The 21,333-nt window shown below is 41.4% G+C and overlaps 2 protein-coding genes and 1 long non-coding RNA gene across 4 annotated transcripts in view; 1 reads left to right on the top strand and 2 right to left on the bottom strand.

Moving 5' to 3' along the window:
• LOC307045933 overlaps nucleotides 1–4,835 on the bottom strand; it is a 10,843-nt gene extending 6,008 nt beyond the window's left edge. Inside the window, exon 1 of one of the 2 annotated variants that reach the window (XR_013810027.1) lies at nucleotides 4,702–4,835. This is a non-coding gene — a long non-coding RNA (uncharacterized lncRNA). Of the gene's footprint in view, nucleotides 1–77; nucleotides 192–4,701 lie in introns of those variants that run through there. The other variant, XR_013810028.1, reaches the window with a different exon arrangement.
• slc35a3a (solute carrier family 35 member A3a) lies at nucleotides 4,165–13,615 on the top strand. Its single transcript, XM_079691954.1, has 8 exons — nucleotides 4,165–4,603; nucleotides 4,718–4,927; nucleotides 5,760–5,914; nucleotides 6,080–6,202; nucleotides 8,819–8,990; nucleotides 10,564–10,682; nucleotides 10,833–10,966; nucleotides 11,467–13,615. Exons 2-8 carry the CDS (start codon nucleotides 4,738–4,740, stop codon nucleotides 11,555–11,557), a joined length of 984 nt encoding a protein of 327 aa, XP_079548080.1. The 5' UTR covers nucleotides 4,165–4,603; nucleotides 4,718–4,737; the 3' UTR covers nucleotides 11,558–13,615.
• Nucleotides 12,240–21,332, bottom strand: fam78bb (family with sequence similarity 78 member Bb). The gene is made up of 2 exons (XM_079691967.1): nucleotides 19,814–21,332; nucleotides 12,240–17,852 (listed from the first exon to the last, which is right to left on the bottom strand). Exons 1-2 carry the CDS (start codon nucleotides 20,191–20,193, stop codon nucleotides 17,330–17,332), a joined length of 903 nt encoding a protein of 300 aa, XP_079548093.1. The 5' UTR covers nucleotides 20,194–21,332; the 3' UTR covers nucleotides 12,240–17,329.
• Nucleotide 21,333: the final 1 nt, after the last annotated feature.

The raw sequence follows: 21,333 nt of genomic DNA, 5'->3' as shown, positions 1-21,333 counted from the left end.
GGAGTTTACACCACCCTTCACCCCCCCTATCACCTTTGAGGATACTCTTCCTTCACCCCAGAGCTCTCTCTACTCACCCTCGCCCACCCTCCCGGAGATCGCTGAACACATGAAGGAGATACAGGATGGCACCAATTCCTTCCTGGAGTTCAATGACCGCATTAAGGCGATACAGGGTTGGCAGCATGTCCTTTACCCCCGCCCCTCAACGACGCCCACAGAGACCCGCACCATCTCCCCCGTCTTCATCACCGTGCCTCAACCACCTCCCCCCCTTCAAGACACCATCTGCGGTCACCGAAGCCTGATAAGAATGTGTGTGTACAAAACGCAGCAAACTCTTACTGATATGTGCTGGGTCCAGGCTCAAGGGCGTATGGCACTCTCAACTCTTTCCAGGACATGCCGGGGCGCTGCCTGTCAGTAGCCATCAGCTTGGCAACAGGAAGCGCTCAAACGTTTGTGTGGGTTCATCAAATTTAGCAGTGACTCCATGTCAGCAACAGCTTGTCACAACAAATCTGACTGATAGTGTATTTAACAAACTTAAACTAGCTTTATTAAATGTCAGGTCATTGGCAGGAAAAACGTTTTTAATCAAAGATTTTAAGAGCACAATCTTGATATTATGTTTTTAACGGAAACTTGGATTGAACAAAAAATAACAGTGCAGCTGTTCTTATCAAATCAACCCCTCCCAACTTTAGTTTTATGAGTCAGGAAAGAATGCATAAGAAAGGGGGTGGAGTTGCTATTTTGTTCAATGATTCCCTGTCAGGAAGACATCTTATGGGAACTTTGGTTCTTTTGAATATGTGGCCCTTCAGCTGAAATGCTCCTCTCGAGCTCTGTTCCTAAATATCTACAGACCACCCAAATACTGTGCAAGATTTTTTGATGACTTTACTGAACTGCTGTCTATAGTGTGTATTGACTCTGACCTTCTAGTCATTATTGGTGATTTTAACATCCATGTTGACAACCCCCAGGACAGAGGGGCTAAATAACTGTTTTGTGTTATTGATAACTATGGACTGACTCAACATGTGACGGAGCCCACGCACAATAAGGGGCACACTCTGGACTTAATTGTCTCAAAGGGTCTGAATATCTCTGAGGTTGTGGTGACTGATGTTGCACTCCCTGATCATTCCTGTGTTTTCTTTGAGAGCTCTATTTCTCTTCACAAAAATGTTTAAAAACAGGTAACCACAAAGCGATATTTAACTGAAAATACTAGGGAAATGTTTACTCAGAATTGTTCTTCCACACTTGCCCCTACTAACATCTCAGTAAATTAGCTAGTAGATCATTTTAATTAAAAAATTAAAAAGATTATAGATGCCATTGCTCCAACTAAGGTAAAGGAAGTGACTGGCAAGAAAATATCTCCATGGAGAAAGGCCATGACCGTGAAAACAGAAAAAGTGTCGAAAAGCTGAACGTAGGTGGCGAAAAAACAAACCTCCAGGTTAATTTTGAAATCTATAAAGAGAGACTTGGCTTTTATAATTTGGAATTGAAAATTGCACGACAGTCTTTCTTCTCTGACATCATTGCCAAAAACAAAAACACCGTTGACAGACTTACAAACAGTGTCAGTAGCCTCTGAATTTCTATCCACCAGGGCCTGCAATGAATTTGCCTCCTTCTTCACTGACAAAATTCAGAACATTAGACAAGCAGTCAGTGCCTCTGCTTCAGGTACAGCAAATGTTTTGTCCCTGTGTCCACTTGAAATCAATTCAAACACCATGACACAATTCCATCAGATTAATGATAAAAACCAAGAGGACATTATTCAACTTCTTAAATCCTCCTCCTGCAGCCTTGATATTATTCCAATAGTATTTTTCAAAAATGTTTTTCATTGCATGGCCTCAGATCTACTTCATATAGTAAACAAGTCTCTTCACTCAGGTGTTTTTCCACAGTCCCTGAAAACTGCAGTCATTAAACCACTCTTAAAAAATAATAATTGATGCCTTAGTAATGAACAATTACAGGCCAATATCAAACCTGCCATTTCTAGGTAAAATCATTGAAAAAGTAGTTTTTCAACAGTTGAGTAACTTCTTGAATTGAAATAACTGTTTCGATGTGTTCCAGTCAGGCTTTCGACCAAACCACAGCACTGAGACTGCTCTTGTATAGGTCTTCAATGACATTCACTTAAACACAGACAGTGGCAGAACCTCAGTGTTAGTATTATTAGATCTCAGTGCTGTGTTCGACACTGTTGACCACAACATATTACTAGACCGAATGGAAAACTGGGTGGGACTTTCGGCAACAGTTCTGAATTGGTTTGAATCCTACTTAAAGGACAGGAACAACTTTGTTTCTATAGGTAAATAAATACACATCTGATTTGACAAATATGACATGTGGGGTTCCTCAAGGCTCCATCTTGGGGCCTCTTCTCTTTAACATCTACATGCTACCACTGGCTCAGATAATGAAAAACAACTAAATAAGTTACCATAGCTATGCGGATGACACCCCAATTTACATATCAATTTCACCAGGAGACTATGCTCCAATTCTAACACTGAGTAAGTGCATTGAACAAATCAATGATTGGATGTGTCAGAACTTTCTCCAATTAAACAAAGATAAAACTGAGGTAATGTTTTTTGGAGCCAAGGCAGAACGTATAAAAGTTAGCGCTGAGCTTCAGTCTGCAATGTTCAAAACAACAGATAAAGCCAGAAATCTAGGTATAGTCATGGACTCTGACCTGAGTTTCAACAGTCACATTAGAACAGTTACTAAATCAGCCTACTATCACCTAAAGAATATATCTAGGATAAAAAGACTAATGTCATAGCAGGATTTGGAAAAACGTGTCCATGCTTTTATCTTCAGTAGACTGGACTACTACAATGGTGTCTTCACAGGTCTCACTAAAAATATATATTAGAAAGCTGCAGCTGATTCAGAACGCCGCTGCTCGAGTCCTCACTAACACTAAGAAAGTGGATCACATCACTCCTGTTCTGAAATCTTTACACTGGCTTCCTGTCTGTCAAAGAATTGATTTCCAAATATTGCTGCTGGTTTATAAAGCATTGAATGGTTTAGGCCCAAAATACATTTCTGACCTACTGCTAAATTATGAACCATCCAGAACTCTCAGGTCTTCAGGGACTGGTCAGCTTTCTGTCCCCAGTGTTCAGTTATTATGCTCCAAATGTCTGGAACAAACTACCAGAAACATGCAGGTCCGCTGCAACTCTTACTACTTTTAAATCCAGGCTGAAGACCTTTCTTTTTGCCACTGCTTTTAATTGATATATTCATATCTTAAACTGCACTGTAACTTGTATTATCTTTGCTTTTTAATGTCTTTCATTTTTGTAAAGCACTTTGAATTGCCTTGTCCCCCCAAAGGTATATAAAGTCATTATTTGGGTTAAAGTCCCCTCGTAGGTGGTTAAAGTCCCCTACGTGTGCTGTTTTGGTTTCAAGACCCTGGTTTGCAGAGGACACCCAAAAAGTCCTAGAAAAGACAACTTAAACTTAATTAATGTGCATTTAAAGAAAAGAGGAATAGTTTTGGCAAAAACTTAAAAGGTACCATGGGGTACAGAAAATAGTTTTGGTTTCAAGACCCTGGTTCACGGAGGATACCAAAAAGGTCCTAGAAAGACAAGGTAAACTTAACTATGTGCATTTAAAAATAAAAAAGAGAAATAGTTTCGGCGAAAACTAAAAGTTACCATGGGGTCAGATTATAATTTTCCAAAAGGGGGTTCGTTCAGATGTGTGTATCTCACACTGCACTGTAACTGTGATTCATGTATATTTGCTTTTAAATGTGTGTTTTTAAATGCCATTTTATATCATTGCTTTTAAATGAGTTTTTTGAGATATCATTTCATAATATGTTTCTTAAATGCTATTATTGTCTTGCATTTTTGTGAAGCACTTTGAATTGCCTTGTGTTAAAATGTGCGAAATAAATAAACTTGCCTTGCCTAGAGATAGGACTACAAATCAGCATAGAATACAAAAAAAAACTCAAATTAGTATTTTAAATTGCATTTAAGTACAGTACTTTCAGTATACTGAATTATTTTCCACTACTACCTTAATATCTAATATCTTAAACTTAATTACCAGTCCAGCAGGGGGCAGTGGTTCGCGCAGGAAGCTTTGACCAAACACACGAAGAAGAAACCTGTACACGGAAGTCATCCAGGATTTGGATATTTTTTCACATGGATGAGATTTGCTATCCTTCTGTAGACTTTCTATGCATAGTTTCCTCCTTCCTCTGTGGTAAGTCACACCGTAATGGCGGTAAAAGATGGAGCCGGTGGTGCAGAAACACTGATAAGATAACGCGCAGCTATCAGCAGCAGACGGCAGATATCAGTGCGGGTCAATGGACTTGAAATGCTGCTGTTTTGACAGCTGGGTTCAGCCTCCAGTACCTGGTCTGTGAGACACCTGCTGAGGACACACACCACCCGGCGATTCAACCCTAAAGACGGTGTTACTATATGTAGAGACGCATATCTACTATCTGTAAAGTTGCTTTTAAAGCGCCATTGGATACGAGCCAACTGCGACTTCTCTTCTCAGCATTGTTTGCTCAGTGAGTATTACCCAATTTTTTCCCCTAAATATCCTCAACTCCTGACTTTGCTAAGCTTACACTTAACCTAACATTTGACTTGGACTTTATCCTTTTACCTTTTTCTGTGTCCAGCCTCACACCGACCTGTGGCCATGGCCTCTACCCGGCTGAAGTACCTCTCTCTGGGCGTGCTAGTGTTCCAGACCACCTCCCTGGTGCTCACCATGCGGTACTCCCGCACCCTGCAGGCGGACGGCCCGCGGTATCTGGCCTCTTCCGCCGTGGTGGTGGCTGAGGTCATGAAGATCTTTACCTGTGTGCTGCTCGTCTTTAAAGAGCACAGTGAGTGAACACCAACACAACGCAGATATCACCAAACCATCTCCTCACTTGAGAATAAAGAAAGTATCACGATATTTCAAAAGGATTTTGAATCAACACAATGAAGAGTTTGATATACTGTATAGATAGATCATTAGTTGAGGTAACATAATGACTAAGTGGGTAAAGGCATGTAATAAAACAGCTGGAACAGTCTGGTGAATACAGAAAATAGCTAGATTTCAATAACAGAAATCTAAGACAGGGCATTTCCTTATATTTGATTTACACCTTTCCTACTGTTAAAAAGCTATTTACTAAATAATGTTAAACCTGGAAGCCCCTCAGATCTGAAACCTAGACTGACATTGGATGTTATTCTACAAAGGTACAGCTTCTTTTTTTTTAAAACAATACCATATAGCCATTGAACTACTATTACTTCAGAAAGATATAGTGTTCTGCACTACAAACCACTTCTACTACGAGTACATCGAAAACAACAAAGTAAAAACTTTACTTACAACACACTGCTTTGTCATCTTTGCTTAAGTATGACAATTCAGACATGTAAAGGTCCAAGATAGATAGATGAGAGACAAAGGAAGAGGGTTAGAAATGGAGAGTTCAGAGGGATATAAATAGAAAGGAGAGTGTGTTAACTAAATGTTTAAGAACAGTATTGCTTTGATGTATATTTTTATTATTCTGTAAATAAAAAATGTCATATACATTTTTTAAATCATGATCTTTTTTGATCTTTAGGTCCCTGTGAGATGGCACATTTCTTTTTTGGGTCTCAATCTGAAAAAGTTTGCCGTCCCTGATCGGTAATTGTTTTTCCTGTCTTTAGGTTATAGCTGGCGAGCTCTGAACAGCATTCTGCGTCAGGAAATTGCCCACAAACCCATTGAGACGCTGAAGCTGGCGATTCCCTCGGGGATCTACACGCTGCAGAACAACCTGCTGTACGTCGCCCTGTCCAACCTTGACGCTGCCACCTACCAGGTACAGCCGGGCCGCTTGGGTCTGAGGAGGAGGCGTATCGAGACATAAATAACTCACAGGATGACTCAGTGTACCACACACAGGTGCTGATGTGTCTTTCTGAGACATTCAGCAATCCGCACATCCTTGTTGATGGCAGTTTCCCCCCCCTGTTGTCTCCATCAGGTGACGTATCAGCTGAAGATCCTCACCACGGCTCTGTTCTCCGTGTCCATGCTGGGACGCAGGCTGGGCGTATACCAGTGGCTCTCGCTGCTCATCCTCATGGCTGGAGTGGCTTTTGTGCAGGTCCAGTACAGCTTCTACTTTTCCTTTTCCACCTTGTTGAAATTGAGATCACAATATTTCACCGTCATCTTGAAATAGTCCGCGGAACATCCTCTCTGGTTTCTCCTAATGTTGAAATAACTGTAAGAACACATCCTATTAGTCTAGGAACATGTATTGTATGATCTAGGGCCCTTTTGTTCCAGAGTTATGATGCAGTCTTAAGCTATTCATCCTCTAAAATAGTTACTACTATACATTCAGTGTAATCCTTATCCTCTTACATCCAATGTTACCTAAATGTGGTTTTTATATGATTGTAAACTCAATATATTTGCGATTTGCACTGTAAGACGTAGGGCTGCTCGATTATGGCAAAAACATAATCTCGATTATTTGGTTCAATAATTGTAATTGCGATTATTAAATGCGACTATTCATTGACTTTGAAAACATCCATTTATTGGAGAGAAAAAATGTGAACAGTATGTTTTTAACAGTTGATTACCCTGAACTTTAAGTATAATTCAACTGAAAAACCCCCCAAAAAAAAAAAGTAATAATAAAAAAAAAAATCCTTTTATTTAGATTATGTTGATTTCGTTATCGTTGCAAGCCGTAATCGCGATTTAAAATACGACTAATTGAGCAGCCCTAGTAAGACGTTTGAAGATGTATCCTTGAGATCTGGATAGTTGCAGTGGGTATCTTCTCTTTTTACAGACTTTGGAAAGCTACTCGGTTTAAAAAAAAAAAAGGACTATGCATTCCTCAGCTGGAAATAGTTTTAGTTCAATCTGGCCAGATGTAGATTTCATAAGGTCATTTACAGCATTATTCCTCTACTGCTGAAGGCTTTAGAGACACCATGTCATAAATACCCTTTACATCTTAAGAAGAAAGAGATATAGCCAATCCTATACTTTGTTTAATTAAGCATTAGCTCAGCTCTGTGCTGGAAGCTTGCCTAGTTTGTGTTTTTAATTAATTACAGCAAGCTCTTATTTCTTCTAGTGGACTGATATAGAAATAAATCTCAGTGGGAGTTATGTGGTTAGAAAAATAAAAACCTAATTAAGAGGCCTGAACTGGATCTCTGAATAAATATTGGCCACTGCTCGCTATGAGGGACGAGTTTGTGAATGTGTCAGTAAACAAGAGACTGTTGTGATATCACCTCCGCCTCCTTAAGAAAACAAAGAAAATACCAGTCAGTTAGTATTTTCACAGGTGGTGTGTGTGTGAGATTAAAATAGCCCAATTGCTTTTACAATAAATAAACATTGAATTTGTTTAATTGAATAGTAAAGAGGTTTAACGTTAGTGGCAGGTTGTGTGTGAGAGAGAATAAATAAGACAGCCCAATATTTTAAAAAATTGTTATTCTTTTTTCCCGCATATTTAGCATATTTCCCAACTTTCCACATATTTCGCAATTTCACCACATAAAATCACATAAAAACCCCGCATGTTTAATCGCATAATCAAGGATTTTAGCCCGCGTTTTTCTGGAGGGTCTATGGGGTGGCATGCTAAGAAATAGTTGGCCTATTTTGATTTACAACATTTCCTTTTCACTTCATTTTCAAGGTTTATGCTGTTACTTCTCACTCAGCACGGTTTGTTTTGGCGACTGGAGGGGGTAAAGAGGAGGCAGGCATCTTGTTCCAAAAGTTGTTAACATACTGAAAATATCTCTTTTTAAAGAATGGCTCGGACTTGTGTGGATATTTTGTGTTTTTATCCAAAGGAAAAGTGCAGTGGCTACAGTATTTTTCTAACTACGCACAACAATAATCATCTTTTTTTTTGCACCCAATTTCCTGCTTACTGCAGCACATAACGCTCTGCAGCACTTTTACAACTTGGCAAAGCTGTGACGATGCATTTGTATGAAATTGAGTCACCCAGCAGTCCGGCTTCTAAGAGCGTTTTATTTTTCACCATTACAGAGGGTGCAGACTTTATTAAGTGCATGCGTGTAGACATTTAATGGGAACTTAGATACTTAGTCATTGGGCAATACAGGACATTTTGAATAGAAACTGCTCTTTATTCTTAGAAATGTTTATTAATTGGCAAATTTGCTCATCCAAATTCTTGCCTCAAGCAAAGTGAAAGAATTGATGCCTCCCTCATAACTTCCATTTAAGTATAAATCTAGCTAGTATATGCTACATTTTGTACTAACTGGAAGAAGTGGAAAACAGTTAGCATATTTTTTGTTGTTGTTACTGCATATTTCTATTCTTTTATTAACTTCTGATCACTCTTAGCTCAGTATTATACCCTTTTTATATATACTTTTTTTTAACTTTTAAAGTCAGAATGAGTAGCATTTGTCGGGAGCAGTTCATAAACACACATTCCAAAAACTCAAAAACATCCCAAACCCTTTTAAATACAGGCAGAGTTCATGTAAAATGACTAAAGGGGATTGTTTTTGTATTTGAGTCTATAGGCTACATAATATTTGTAGGTAAATCCTACACATTCTGCCTGTTAGAGTCAACCGTCTAGCTTTCCCGATGGATTTTAATTTTAATATGTCTGTTTCTAACTAGCCTTTCCAAGCTCATAAGTGATCTCTTAGAATTGAGGTGTATTACAACCCGAGTGTTCCTCTTGTGTTTGTAGTGGCCCTCTGAGTCTGTGGCGGGCCCCGAGAAGGAGGTCTCTGCGGGCTCCCAGTTTGTCGGTGTGGCAGCCGTCCTGGTGGCCTGCTGCTCCAGTGGCTTCGCTGGGGTTTACTTTGAGAAGATCCTGAAGGAGAGCAAGCAGAGCGTCTGGGTGCGCAACATCCAGCTAGGTCAGTGTCCCTCCATCAGTCTGATCCATATACCATGTTCTCACAGAGGAAATGTGAGTGTATGATGTTTAATCAATGCATGTCCGTCAACAAAGTAACTCTGTGGTGAGATGTTGTTGAAAATACCTCTGTGTTTCCGAAGAGAGCTTTTGTGCGTTTCATTTCTTCCCCGCGCAGAGAGCCAGCTGGGCTTTTTACCTCCGATGTGTTTCTGTTAAGATGAATGTTCCTGTCTAGTTTATTTTTACCCTGGAGCGCGTGAGGCATGTGTTAAGTCTCCTACAATTCCTGGTGTGAGCTTGGAGCTTTTTCACCTGCAATGAGGGTTGGAGCCTAGATCTGCAACGAGAGCAGGGAGGAAAATGCTGTGTGGCTTGTTGTTGTTTCTGTTAAAAAGAGTGCTTCAAGAAAAATGCTAAAGGACATGGGGAATAAATGCTAAAACTCTTGGTTGAATCATTTTTATAATCCTATTGTTAAAGTAATTTGACAAGTTAAATGCCAGCCATGTGTCTTTTTTCATATGATTGTTAGTGGATATATTTGGGCTTTGGTTTGTTGTAAAGACAAATTAGGCAATATAAAGTAACCCTTGAAAGAGGTACCTTTACGGCCCGTCCACACAGCGGCGTGCGTTGAAAGCTTCACCATTCACTTTGAATGGGTTGACGGCACTTTTCGCCGAACTGCATTGTGGGAAGCGGAGCTTTGCTGGTGTGGCTCGCTGCAAAAGTTGAGCAATGTTCAACTTTTGAAGCCTCGGCAGAAGCGTCAGCCAATCGAATCATATGCCAGTACAAGCTCTAGCCAATCAAACTGCTGCTTGTGTGTCAGGGGCGGGAGATTCATGTGATTGGTTGTTGGTTGAGTTTCAGACAAGCTCACCGGCAAGCTTCAACCCACGCCGCTGTGTGGACGGGCCTTGAATATGAAGCTAGAGCCAGGAGACTGTTAAACCTTCTTTAGTGTAAAGACAGAAAGTTGTTTGTTTAATCGGTACTCAACCAAAATGTGAAATGAAAATGTGTGTTTGTTTTGGTTATGTGCTGAATATTCCTTGGCCAGGCGCAAGGACCAACTCATTAACAAATGTTAATTTGCTTGCAGGCTTTACTTGCATGCAGCCCTGTGTGCTGTTCAAATACACAGCAATGTTGGATTTTCTTTCTCTTTGTTAAAGAGAGACTAACTTACTTTGATCATATTTGCCTTAACTGTCACTGTATGCTCCTGAGAATAGTGCATGAGAACAGATCATTTAGTTTGTAAAAATCAGCGCACACAAAGGAAATAATCAATCAGACAGAGCCAGGAGTTATTAACGGCAAACTGTCAAACCAGGCAGCGGTGATCCAATATGGATCTAGATAGAAGTTTTTGATTTGATTTTGTCTTCATTTGGGGAGAAAACCTCTAATTTTGTTGGGATAAAGTGACAGTTTCAGCCAATGAAAAAACATGACCTTCCCTATCCTTTGACCATATTGAAAAATAGTATTATTCTGATGACTTCGGGATGATATCTTTAGACAGATCTTCAGCTCATTTAATGATGTTTGTGTGTGTTTTCCAGGGATGTTCGGCCTGGTGTTTGGCCTCTTTGGGATGATGGCCTACGATGGAGAGAGGGTGATGGAGTCGGGGATGTTCCAGGGATACAACACCGTCACCTGGGCCGTTGTAGTGCTGCAGGTAACGCTCACGATATGTTTTCCCTCACCAAACTGTCAGATCTAACATCCAGCCTCTGGGGTAACACACTCTTCTTTTCATGGATCAGAGGCCCTCTCGGCCCGCTCATGCTTTCGTCCATCTGCGTCCGTGTGTTTGTTTTTTCTCCAGGCGCTGGGTGGTCTGGTCATAGCAGCGGTCATCAAGTACGCAGACAATATCCTCAAGGGCTTCGCAACATCGCTCTCCATCATCCTGTCAACGCTTATATCCTACTTCTGGCTACAGGACTTCGAGCCCACTGGGTAAAGGAAGCACCCACTCATTTACTTTCTTCCTTCTCTGTTTGACAAATCACCTCTGGCTGGCAGGCAACTCACAGCTCCATCGTTTCTTTTATGTTGCTTCGATAACTGGACACTTTTACATTCAAAATCATAATCCGTCCATCTGTATATCATTTTTTTTCACACTGTGCATTGATATTTAATTGAATAGGCTATTTCTTGCACACTCAATGTTAATAATATACTGCTTTTTGATTTGGGTTAGCTGTAATTGGCCCTTCAGGGTCTATATTTCACAGATAGCCTTCAGATATTTATCTTTCACTGTCATTATATATCTTAGTTTTTAAGTCTGGTTTTATTTTCTATTCTGAGATGTTTATATTTCTTTTTTACTCCCTTTCATTATCCAATTGTGTCCAATGCCTTGTTTACATGCTGCTGGGACAAAAGAAAATCCCAAATTTGGATCAATAACGTACATCGAGCTGATGGGTTTTGTCGTCTGTCGTCCACAGCGTGTTCTTCGTGGGGGCCATGTTGGTCATCACGGCCACTTTCCTCTACGGCTACGAAGGAAAGCCGTCCCCCAACCCCAGCAGGGCGTAAAGACCCCCCCCCCCCCGGCTGACACTACAGCAGCAGCATGAGGTCCTGTTCAAGCGTCAAGACGTGGAGTTGAAAGGAGGACAGAGAGCTGGAGAAAAACGAAGGCAAAGGTCATTATCATATAGTGTGATCACAAAGACGAGGAGGGGGGGGGGGGCGGGGGAAGACGTTCAGGACAAAAATAAGGGTCAAAATAAAAAGCAAGCAAATCGCAGAGATGGGTCTCTCACCAAAAGTGCCTCAGCTGAGACGAAAAACTGGGGAAACAGGATTGTATGTTTTTCTTTCCGCTGTAGAGACAATCCCGGCTGCCACACCTCCAGGTCCGGAGAGGTGTTCTTGGACCGACTGATTGTCTTCATAAAGAGCTACCTGTCACTGTTACTGCCATATCTGAAACACCTATACACAACAGGATTACAGAGGCAGCCATGCAGACGTTTCTCTTCAAAACCAACATTTATTTAGACTTGTTCCTTTCAGAGTCGCGGTATGTATTGCTCTGACAGTCTTTCTTGTTCCTCTTTGAGCTCTCAAAGCCTTCACAGCCATTGTTCCTTGCAAACCTGTTTCCATTAACGCTCAACGCACCTTTAGGCTGTGGTAGTTTCAGTGACCATAACTAGTATTGCTGGCTAAATGTCTCCCATGTTACATTTGGTTCAGCTATTTTTGGAAACAGTTTTTGTTGCCAGGGAACACATAGTCTTCAGGACGTCTTTGATAGCATGTACGGTGACAGAGTTACTGTCTGTCTGCTGTGGTGCAGTTTACTCTATTAAAGTCATCTTGGGTGTATGAATAAAATGATACAGAAACTAATCAGAAATACTGTAACAGGGGTTATGGTTGGAAGATTTAGATTTTCTTTAAGTAAGGACAGTTTGATTTGTATCTACAACTTGAAATTATGTTAATCATGGGCGTTATTAATCAGCACGATTTCAATTGTAATCTAAATGAAATGTCTGTTTAATTTATGAATGATTAATAAGAAAGTTATATGACATTCCAAAGCCACTAATTATAAACATCCAGCTCTTTAAGTCCTGTGCTCTGAACAATATATGTATATTGTTAATTGTTGTTGCAAAGTAATCAAAATTGACATCAGACATGAGGCATTATTTATCATTCTTTTGGAATGATTTATTTTCTTGATAAAGCGGGTATAATTCATAAGTTTATTCTTTTAACTACTATTATTTCAATCTTTTATAAAAGAAAAATATGTTTCATTTAACTTTTCTGACTGTTATTGTGTTGAATTCACTGTGTATCTGCACTGAAACATAACGTTGGTCTACGGGAGCAAACGCGCTGCAACGAAAAAACCAGATGTGCCAGAACACATGCAAATGAAGAAACGTCTTGACCCACTTGACGACACATTCACAGCGTTTAGAAAATATTCAACAAACTGGCTAAACACCCACAGCGTTTACTTAAAGTGCTGCAAGAAGCTCAAAACACAACGGAAACGGGGACACTAAAGAGTGATGCACACAGCTGGGGGCGTAGTAAGTGTTGATGTTCTGAGATTTTAAAGTTTGCCAACTGTCACTCTCACAGTTGGCCTGTTTCATAATTGTAGGTGTTTGGTCGGTATATTAGAAATGACTAGGTCTACTACGATAACTAGCTAGCTTACTGCAGATTTTCAATAATATCGAAAGGAATCATGTGATCAAATTTTCAAAATAAGCCAATAAATCTTACATTTTAGGTTAGTTTCCATAGTGACCAGTTGGCCAACTTTATGATTAGTATTTTCAGTGTTTTGTTTATACAGCGCTTTTAGTAAACGCTGCGCATGTTTCGTCAAGTTGGTGAAGATATTTCTATATTTGCATGTGTTTTGGCCGTTTGGCACATTTGTGTTTTTGTATTTGCATCGTTTTTGACCTTTCGGGACACACCTTCAACAGTTCAATCATAAGTCTTCTGAACTTGCTTTAAAGTGGACCTATCATGCTATATTGTAAAAATATATTGTCGGGCCATAACTATACAAAACATGTCTGGGAAGTTTTTTGATTAAAATAACAAACAGATCAACCATTGTAGCCATGCCTCATACTGCTCATACCCCTCTTTTGCAGCCCTGTTAGAGAAATGCGGATTTTGGGTCCTTAGCCTGAAAAAAAAAAGAGGAGGCGGAGCTAATGCCTGATCAGAATTCTACCGGAGATAAAGTTACATTTGGTTGTGATAAAACACCATCCTGTTCTAAACCACATCAAGGATTATTTCTGAAACAGTATGGAGCTCAAATGCTTTTTCTCTTGCGGGTTTAGCACAAGGTGAGTTCCTTTTTTTATTTCCTGCTTTTTAAACACATGTGCTCTTCAGTACAGGTTAGCTCTGAGTGTTAGCGAGGCTTGCTAATGTAAACACAGACCATATTACACGCCACAAACACGTCAGGCATTGTTTCTGATAGCAACTTTCTGTGGGTCCGCCGCTGATTTGACATCATATCGGCAGCAAATCTGTATCCGCTCGTTGTACACCCGTTTTTAAAAGATTTGGGTATGGAGGAAAAGAGAGGGTTTTATTTTCTGACGCCGCGTGAGTCCCCCGACACACCGGGGAGGGGACAAATATTTATGTATAAAAGACATCAAAAAGTGCATTTTGCATGATAGGTCCCCTTTAAATTCTGCCATGCACTGCAGTAACACAATATCCTTTATATTCAATGCATCACAGAGCCTTTTAGCATACTTGTCCCCCTGATTGCAGATTATTTTTCTCCCACAATCACAAGTCTACCTTGTCTAATTTAATACTTGGCACGTCGCCTCAGAACTGCGAAACTACATGGCTTGAATAAATTCACACTTTGATATTTTTGGCATTTGTTTTAATGAGTTTTAAAAACACTGCATGCAAAAGCCAGACAGTCTGAGAGAAAGGACTGTAACACGGCAGAGTTTCATGTCCTTATTATTAAAACACCATTAGCCAGCTATTTTACACCAATACTTTCATTAGACTCCATTCAATATGCAGAACAAACACCGCTCAGTCCTCAGGCACATCTGTTAAAAGACACTCGAGGCCCTGATACACACAGACAGCACACTGTGTGGCCTCGTGGTCGAGTATAAATGTATTTTCACTAACATTTTATTCTAATTGGGGCAACATGTGAAAAAGGTTTCCGCTTTATTTCCCTCTATAAATGCCTCAATCCTCTGATAGTCACAAACCTACTTTTGATTCTCCAGTTAAAGATGCTGCTCTAGATGTTTCCCTTGATTGTCTACATGGGCTCGCTAACTGCTCCTGTGTCGTGGCTACAATAGGCATGTTGTTGAGTTTGTGTGTGAAGGCTCGTTCGGTTTGCAGCAGGAGTGAAAAGCAGCAGCAGCAGCAGCATGGGTAAAATGTTATGGTTACATCCTCCTTCTCTCTTCATCTCTGTCTAATCTGGACCAGCTCAGCACTTCAGCTTGACCTGATTCACCGGCTCGCTGAGTGTGTACAAACTCAAATATAAAGTAAAAACCTAGGCATGAATCTTCATAAAAACACTTCTTTTCTTTAGAAAAGATCATAATGGCACAAGAAGATGTATGTCAAACCAAACTGCACAATCTTTAAAGAGTCTCTTCACCCAAATTGTAATAAAAAACACACATATCTTACTCCTGTCAGTATCGGGCCAATTAGAAAGTGACATTTTTTCAGATTCTTAGATACCTGTCACTGGGATTTCTGCCTTTACTCAATCCAATGGGGATGAATGGTTTGTCACTTTTTGTGTCCAAGACTTAGACAAATTCCATTACAAAAATCAATATCGTTTTCCTGAAGAAATAGTTCCTATGAACGCAAAGTCTGTGGATTGTTTAACTGGCTACCTCGAGGAGGAAAATATAGCCAATCTGGAAGTGCCAAACAATGCAAATGAGTTCATCGTATGGCCACTTAAGGTAAAACAGGTAAAAAAAAACACTTTCGGTCTCCATAGCTAATTCAAGGCGACTGTACTGGGGATTGGATTTCTATGCACCTTAAATGTTAAAATTATACCAAGGCTTAAGACTATATGGGCAGTGAGATAATCATTTCCCAGAGGATGAATTGTGATAACTTTGGTGATTAACCAAATGTTTGTACTAGCTCAAAAATCCCAAATCAAATTCTTCTTATACTTTACTTTAAGGCCGAGGTATCCCATCAAACTCAGCAGAACTTGGTGGACTAGGAGAATGGTAAACATACTTTCTAATTAGCATGTAAGCATTGCCAGGTTAGAATTTAACTACAGTCTCAAAGGAGATGCTAGCATGGCTGTGGACTTGATTAGATCCAGTTTGTCCAAAGCTGTGATCACTAAAGACAACTGAATTGAATTGATTGGGGAGCCACAAATCTCACTGACAGATATTTACAAACTAGAACAAAAAAAATCCCAATAACCTGTAATTGTGTAATTCAAGTGACCTTATTCTATAATTAGTGTAAATACAGTTGACTGTAATATTTGCTTTTAAACAAGAAATACTGACTGGCTTAAGACTTTGTTTGCCCACTTGAAGCCACTCATTTGTGCTACTCGGAAACATAAAGAAACCTTGCTTCTTCTCCTTAAATCTGATTAGTTGGGACATGGGAAAGACAATGTTTTACTGTAGAAGGCTGTCATCAACACAGGCATCACTGGCTTTCAGAAGGCAGGGAGGGGGAGCTCTGCAGCTTGGATGAACTGGCCATTCGTGATTGAAAAACATAAATCCTGCTGCAGGGCTTCATTTCAGATTCCTCTCAATGCACAGCTCGTGTGCATGTCATCGAAATCCAAAAGCTGCGATTTCTACATTTTCTGTGATATGTGAAAAGAAAAGTAGCTCTGAGGATGTGTGTTGAAAATCTTTAGTTTTTTTAATCATCTTGAAATATGGCCATACCTGTAGCATTATCACAAATGAGGCCCCTTTGTGTGTGTGTGTGTGTGTGTGTGTGTGTGTGTGTGTGTGTGTGTGTGTGTGTGTGTGTGTGTGTGTGTGTGTGTGTGTGTGTGTGTGTGTGTGTGTGTGTGTGTGTGTGTGTGTGTGTGTGTGTGTGTGTGTGTGTGTGTGTGTGTGTGTGTGTGTGTGTGTGTGTGTGTGTGTGTGTGTGTGTGTGTGTGAGAGAGAGAGAATGAGTGAGGCAGTCTGGTGTGACAAAGCAGCAAGTCTGGACCCAACCCTGGGTCTCCATAATAGAAAACACACAATCCTTTACATTCACTCTGAAAGCACATCATCCAGTTACATCTCGGTTGATATTTTAGTTTTCTCTGTCCGTGATGAATACACCGGCAGCAATGTATCACCGCTATCACCTTCCCTTACTCAGCACTTTACTGTACAGTACAGAGCAGGCCCGCATTATGCCGTCATTAAGATGAACCTTTTTAGACAGGGTCTGTGTTTCTTTCTGGGCCTGAGTAGCTACAGGACAGGTTTTGCGTTACACCCCAGCATTAATGACAGATTTTCAAAGTTAGCTTAGCTCAGTTGTTCTGGGTTTGATTACCAAACAGCACCAGAAGGGGAGACCAAATACTTTCTGGATCGTCAAAGGCAGCGGTGGGGAATTAAGGCAGTTGTCCCCTCGATATATTACACGCAAAAAAAACTGCATCTTCAAAGTTTCATTCTTCTTATAGATCTTCATTTTGTCTGTTTTATCTATTTTTTTCTGATTATCCTGTTGGCCATTTCACTCCCCTATGATCTAATGTAACGAACAACGAACCAATCAGATGCTCTCCAGGATCTACTTGGATGGTATAACAACCAGCGGAGGCCCTCTCCTCGGCCTCCACATCAGAACCTGGGCGTCGTTGGCGTTGGGCCTCCCCATGGCGTTCGGAGGGATGGCCTCCATGCGGTTCAGCACCCTCGGCTGGTCTTGGTGCACGCGGCCCACCAGCCTGGCCCTGCAGCCCAGAGGCAGGCAGGGGTCCACCGCGATGTCCACCCTCATCCTCCACTTGATGCTGTGGAGCAGGATCTTCTCTCTGGACGTGGTGTTGAGCGCCACCAGCCATGTGGTGAAGCTCTGGTCTCTTTTGATGTTAGTCAGTAAGGGCGTGTTGGATTCACTGACCGGCACAGCCCAGGTGACGCTGGGGTAAAAATTGTCATTCATGCTAACGATGAAGCGGGATGGCTTGGAGGTGGGGCCCACAATGGTGACCGTCTCCGTTGTGTTTCCGTACCAGGGGTAGCTCACGCCGTCAGAGTCGCTGATGGCCCTCACCAGACCCTCTCGCAGCTGAGGAAGCTCCCAACTCGACCTGAGAGGAGACAGACAGAGAGGTTTCTGGGTAACTGTGTTTCTGGGCAATTGATTCTAATCTGTAATTAGTGTCTGTGTTGCTTAAACCTGATATCGTGTAAAGCACAGTGGAGCAGTTCTACATGAGACAACTGCAGGTACAGTGAGCTGCAACACAATATCACTTTGTCACCATGTTAAAGGAGTAAACAAAAGAGTCCAATGGAGGCTTTTAAGGCAGGGGGGAGCTTGTGGGAGATTTGCAGACCATTTACATGCACGAAAACCTATATAACACACTACAGGGGAAAAAAAGCCTAATAGGGCCCACTTATTTTAAATGTAATTGTTTCATGTGTTTCTTTTGCACTATGTCTTAATGCTTCTAAGGTTTTTTGTAAACCAATTTGAATTGGATGTTGTTTTAAAGGTGGTATAAACTTGCCTTTCGTTGCCTTGCATCACTGCAGCAAGACTACTGCATTAACAGTTATGCTATTAATTATTTGGTATTATCCGGCTAAAACACCAAGGGTCCAGCATCTGTAATGTATGGTATGTTGGAAAATGTAATGCTTCTTTGGGTTAAGGGCTCTTGTATTGCCAAATCATGCATTATAAGGATGTTATCATAGGCTATCGGACATTTTAAAAGTTATTTTTACCCATTTTTGACAGTATACTTTGACTTAATCCTTGATAGAAAACTAGATGAATAAAATAATCATTGGTGTGACAGCAGGAAACATGAGCAAGTCAATCGGGAAGCGATAGCAGCAACACTATTTAGTGTTGAGGTTGCTCTTCTTTGCTTGTGCACAAGGCTTTCTGGGATGTGTCTGAGGTGAAAGTTGTTCATTTTCATTTACAAGGGATGTGATGGAAGTAACACCATCATTTCAGAAAGGATTTCAAATGATTTTCCAGACACAGGCTTGCAGTAGCCTCCTCTAAAGGCTATCTAGTGGTTCAGTGTGTCAGTGGATTATCATAATCTCTTTGTTGTGCCAAACTCTATCTGTCATCTGGTGCTCCCGTTTCATGACCAATCCTAAAACCACCCTAAAGCTCAATCTCTCACCCCTAAACCCACCAACGCAGCGGGATTAAACACCCCCTCACATATGCCCTCCAGATAATGTATGTGTGTGTGTCGTTGGGGTGTGGGGGAGGACATGTCTCCATGGGCACAGTTTGAGTGTGTGTGTGAGCATCAACGTTGTTTAGCTTCTCTAATAGCAGCTTTTATATTTAGGTGCCAGAGTCACAGGAACAGAATCTGTCGGTGGGCGTTTGAATAAAGGAGGCTGACAAGCAGAGTTAACCTGCTGGCTGCACAAATGCTCAGTGGTGTAAAGTAACTAAGTAGATTTACTCAAGTACTGTACAATTCTGAGGGACTTGTATTTTACTTGAGTATTCCAATTTTTTGCTACTTTGTACTTCCACCCCACTACAATTTTGAGGTAAATCGTGTACACTACATGTATTTCATGCCTTTAGTTACTTTGCTGATTTAGATTAATAATGTGAAATATCAACAATTAAAATACTTTAGTTACATCTAGAGTTACATTCACAAGATACCCTGCAGTATACAAAGTGATTAAAACTAGCTCTACTTTTACCAGCTTTGATAAACACGTTAATGTATCAATAATTATAATAAAAACGTATAAAATATTATTCTGAAATGGATACATCTGCATAATGAGTACTTTTACTTATGGTACTCCAAATATATTTTGATGCTTATAATTTTGTACTTTTGCAACATTTTGATTGCAGGACTAAATTATGGCAGACACTTGTACTTATACTTTTACTACAAGTACAAGATCTGAGTACTTTCTCGTCCTCCGCAAATGCTAATCTAATGCAATTCAGCGTGTGTACACTGTGTACAAGCATGCACACCACACTCTGAAAACACGTCACAGGGATGCAATTGGCACATAGGTGATACAAGTGTAAACTCACATGCCAACGTCTCCGTAGGTGTTGTAAAACTCCATCTGTGTGCACGCTTGGATCCAGCCCACCACCCATGTCTCATTGCGCGGAATGGGGGGCATCACAATCCTCGCTGAGGCTTTGAAATAGGGCGTCTTGTACCGGAGCACTATGGGGGAGTTTTCCTCGATGATAGTCGGGCAGTGGTCTATGGTGGCGGACAGGTCGTACACCACGATGTTCTCCCGTTTGATGCGAGACTTGTTACAGGCGATGCTCTGGATGCAGCCCATGGCGGTGCAGGTGAAGGTGAGGGTCAGGAGCAGCCAGGTGAGCCGGCCGGTCCTGATGGGGAACTGCGCTGCAGTCTGGGACTCGACCAGGATCAGCACTATGAGGCCGTGCATCAGATGAAACTGTAAGGCATAGGTGGGTGCTACTACCTCACTGTAGGCCCGAATCAGAAAGGCTTCAGGGAGGTGGGTTCAATGCCCCTGTGCCTTGCTGATGTTTGGGCACATCAACGGGCTCCAGGGGCGCTGCTCCGTGGCTAAACCCGGTGTTCTGACCCCTCTGGAGCCGCAAGAGAAACACCCTAATGGAGTGGATTTTGACACATGTATGATTCTATCCCCTCCTTTTAAACTGTCTGCTTCTGCTCTCCTCGAGGATCCGACCCGTCTTCGCTCCTGCTTGAACCCCTGCCAGTAACCTTTGATCCTCTTCTTCCTGCCCCGAGCTGTCATGTCACAACAGGCGTTGGGGGACCGGCGGACACCGGGGCGCCGGCAAGGGGACCCGGTGGTCGGGTTGTTGATGCGGCACTCTGCATGAGATGCTGCTGCTGCCTATAACATAAGCAGCGGCGTTACTGTCCGTCATGCCTGTCGACTCGACGGGAGGGAAACCCGGTGAAACGAACACAATCTGGGAGTCCGAGCATCTGTGAGGCGGAAAAAACAGATTCCTCTTGCAGAGTTAGACGACACAGGCGGGTCGCTCCCGATCAAAACGGGAGGGACAATCAGGTGCACATAAACCGGCTGTCAAAACATTGTTACAGACGGTGAAACAATGACATTATGGCTAAACAAATATCAGATGAACAGTGTCATAGTAACCGTATATGCCTCTCTTTCGGCATCCTTGTTCGGTGGAAGCTGCACGGCTATGTGTCGCTGTCCAGCCTGCGTGGTGCTGAAGATGCTGAATAGACCAATCAGCGCAGAGGGAGACTAGGCGTAGGAGTGTCTGCACAGTAGTATCTCTGCGACCCCCTGCCTCCATACTGCCATAATGCTTTCTAATCTTGTAAACACAAAGTACACAAAGCCCGGATAAGCTGACAATGGATGGGTTGTGATTTTGTTTTAATAGGGATGCAGGATAAGGAGCAATAAGTAGTATTTGATTCATTTAAGACATGATTGTTGTCATCGTTAGACCTTTTGTTGTGCTTATTGACATATTATTGTAAATACATCTCTTATTGTTAATGCATTTTGAGAATAAACTCGAGAAAGAGATCGGGTTTCTGATAGACATTT

The sequence above is a fragment of the Notothenia rossii genome, assembly GCF_949606895.1.
Source record: "Notothenia rossii genome assembly, chromosome: 1".
Taxonomy (NCBI): domain Eukaryota; kingdom Metazoa; phylum Chordata; class Actinopteri; order Perciformes; family Nototheniidae; genus Notothenia; species Notothenia rossii.
This window is presented reverse-complemented; position numbering and strand designations above follow the sequence as displayed.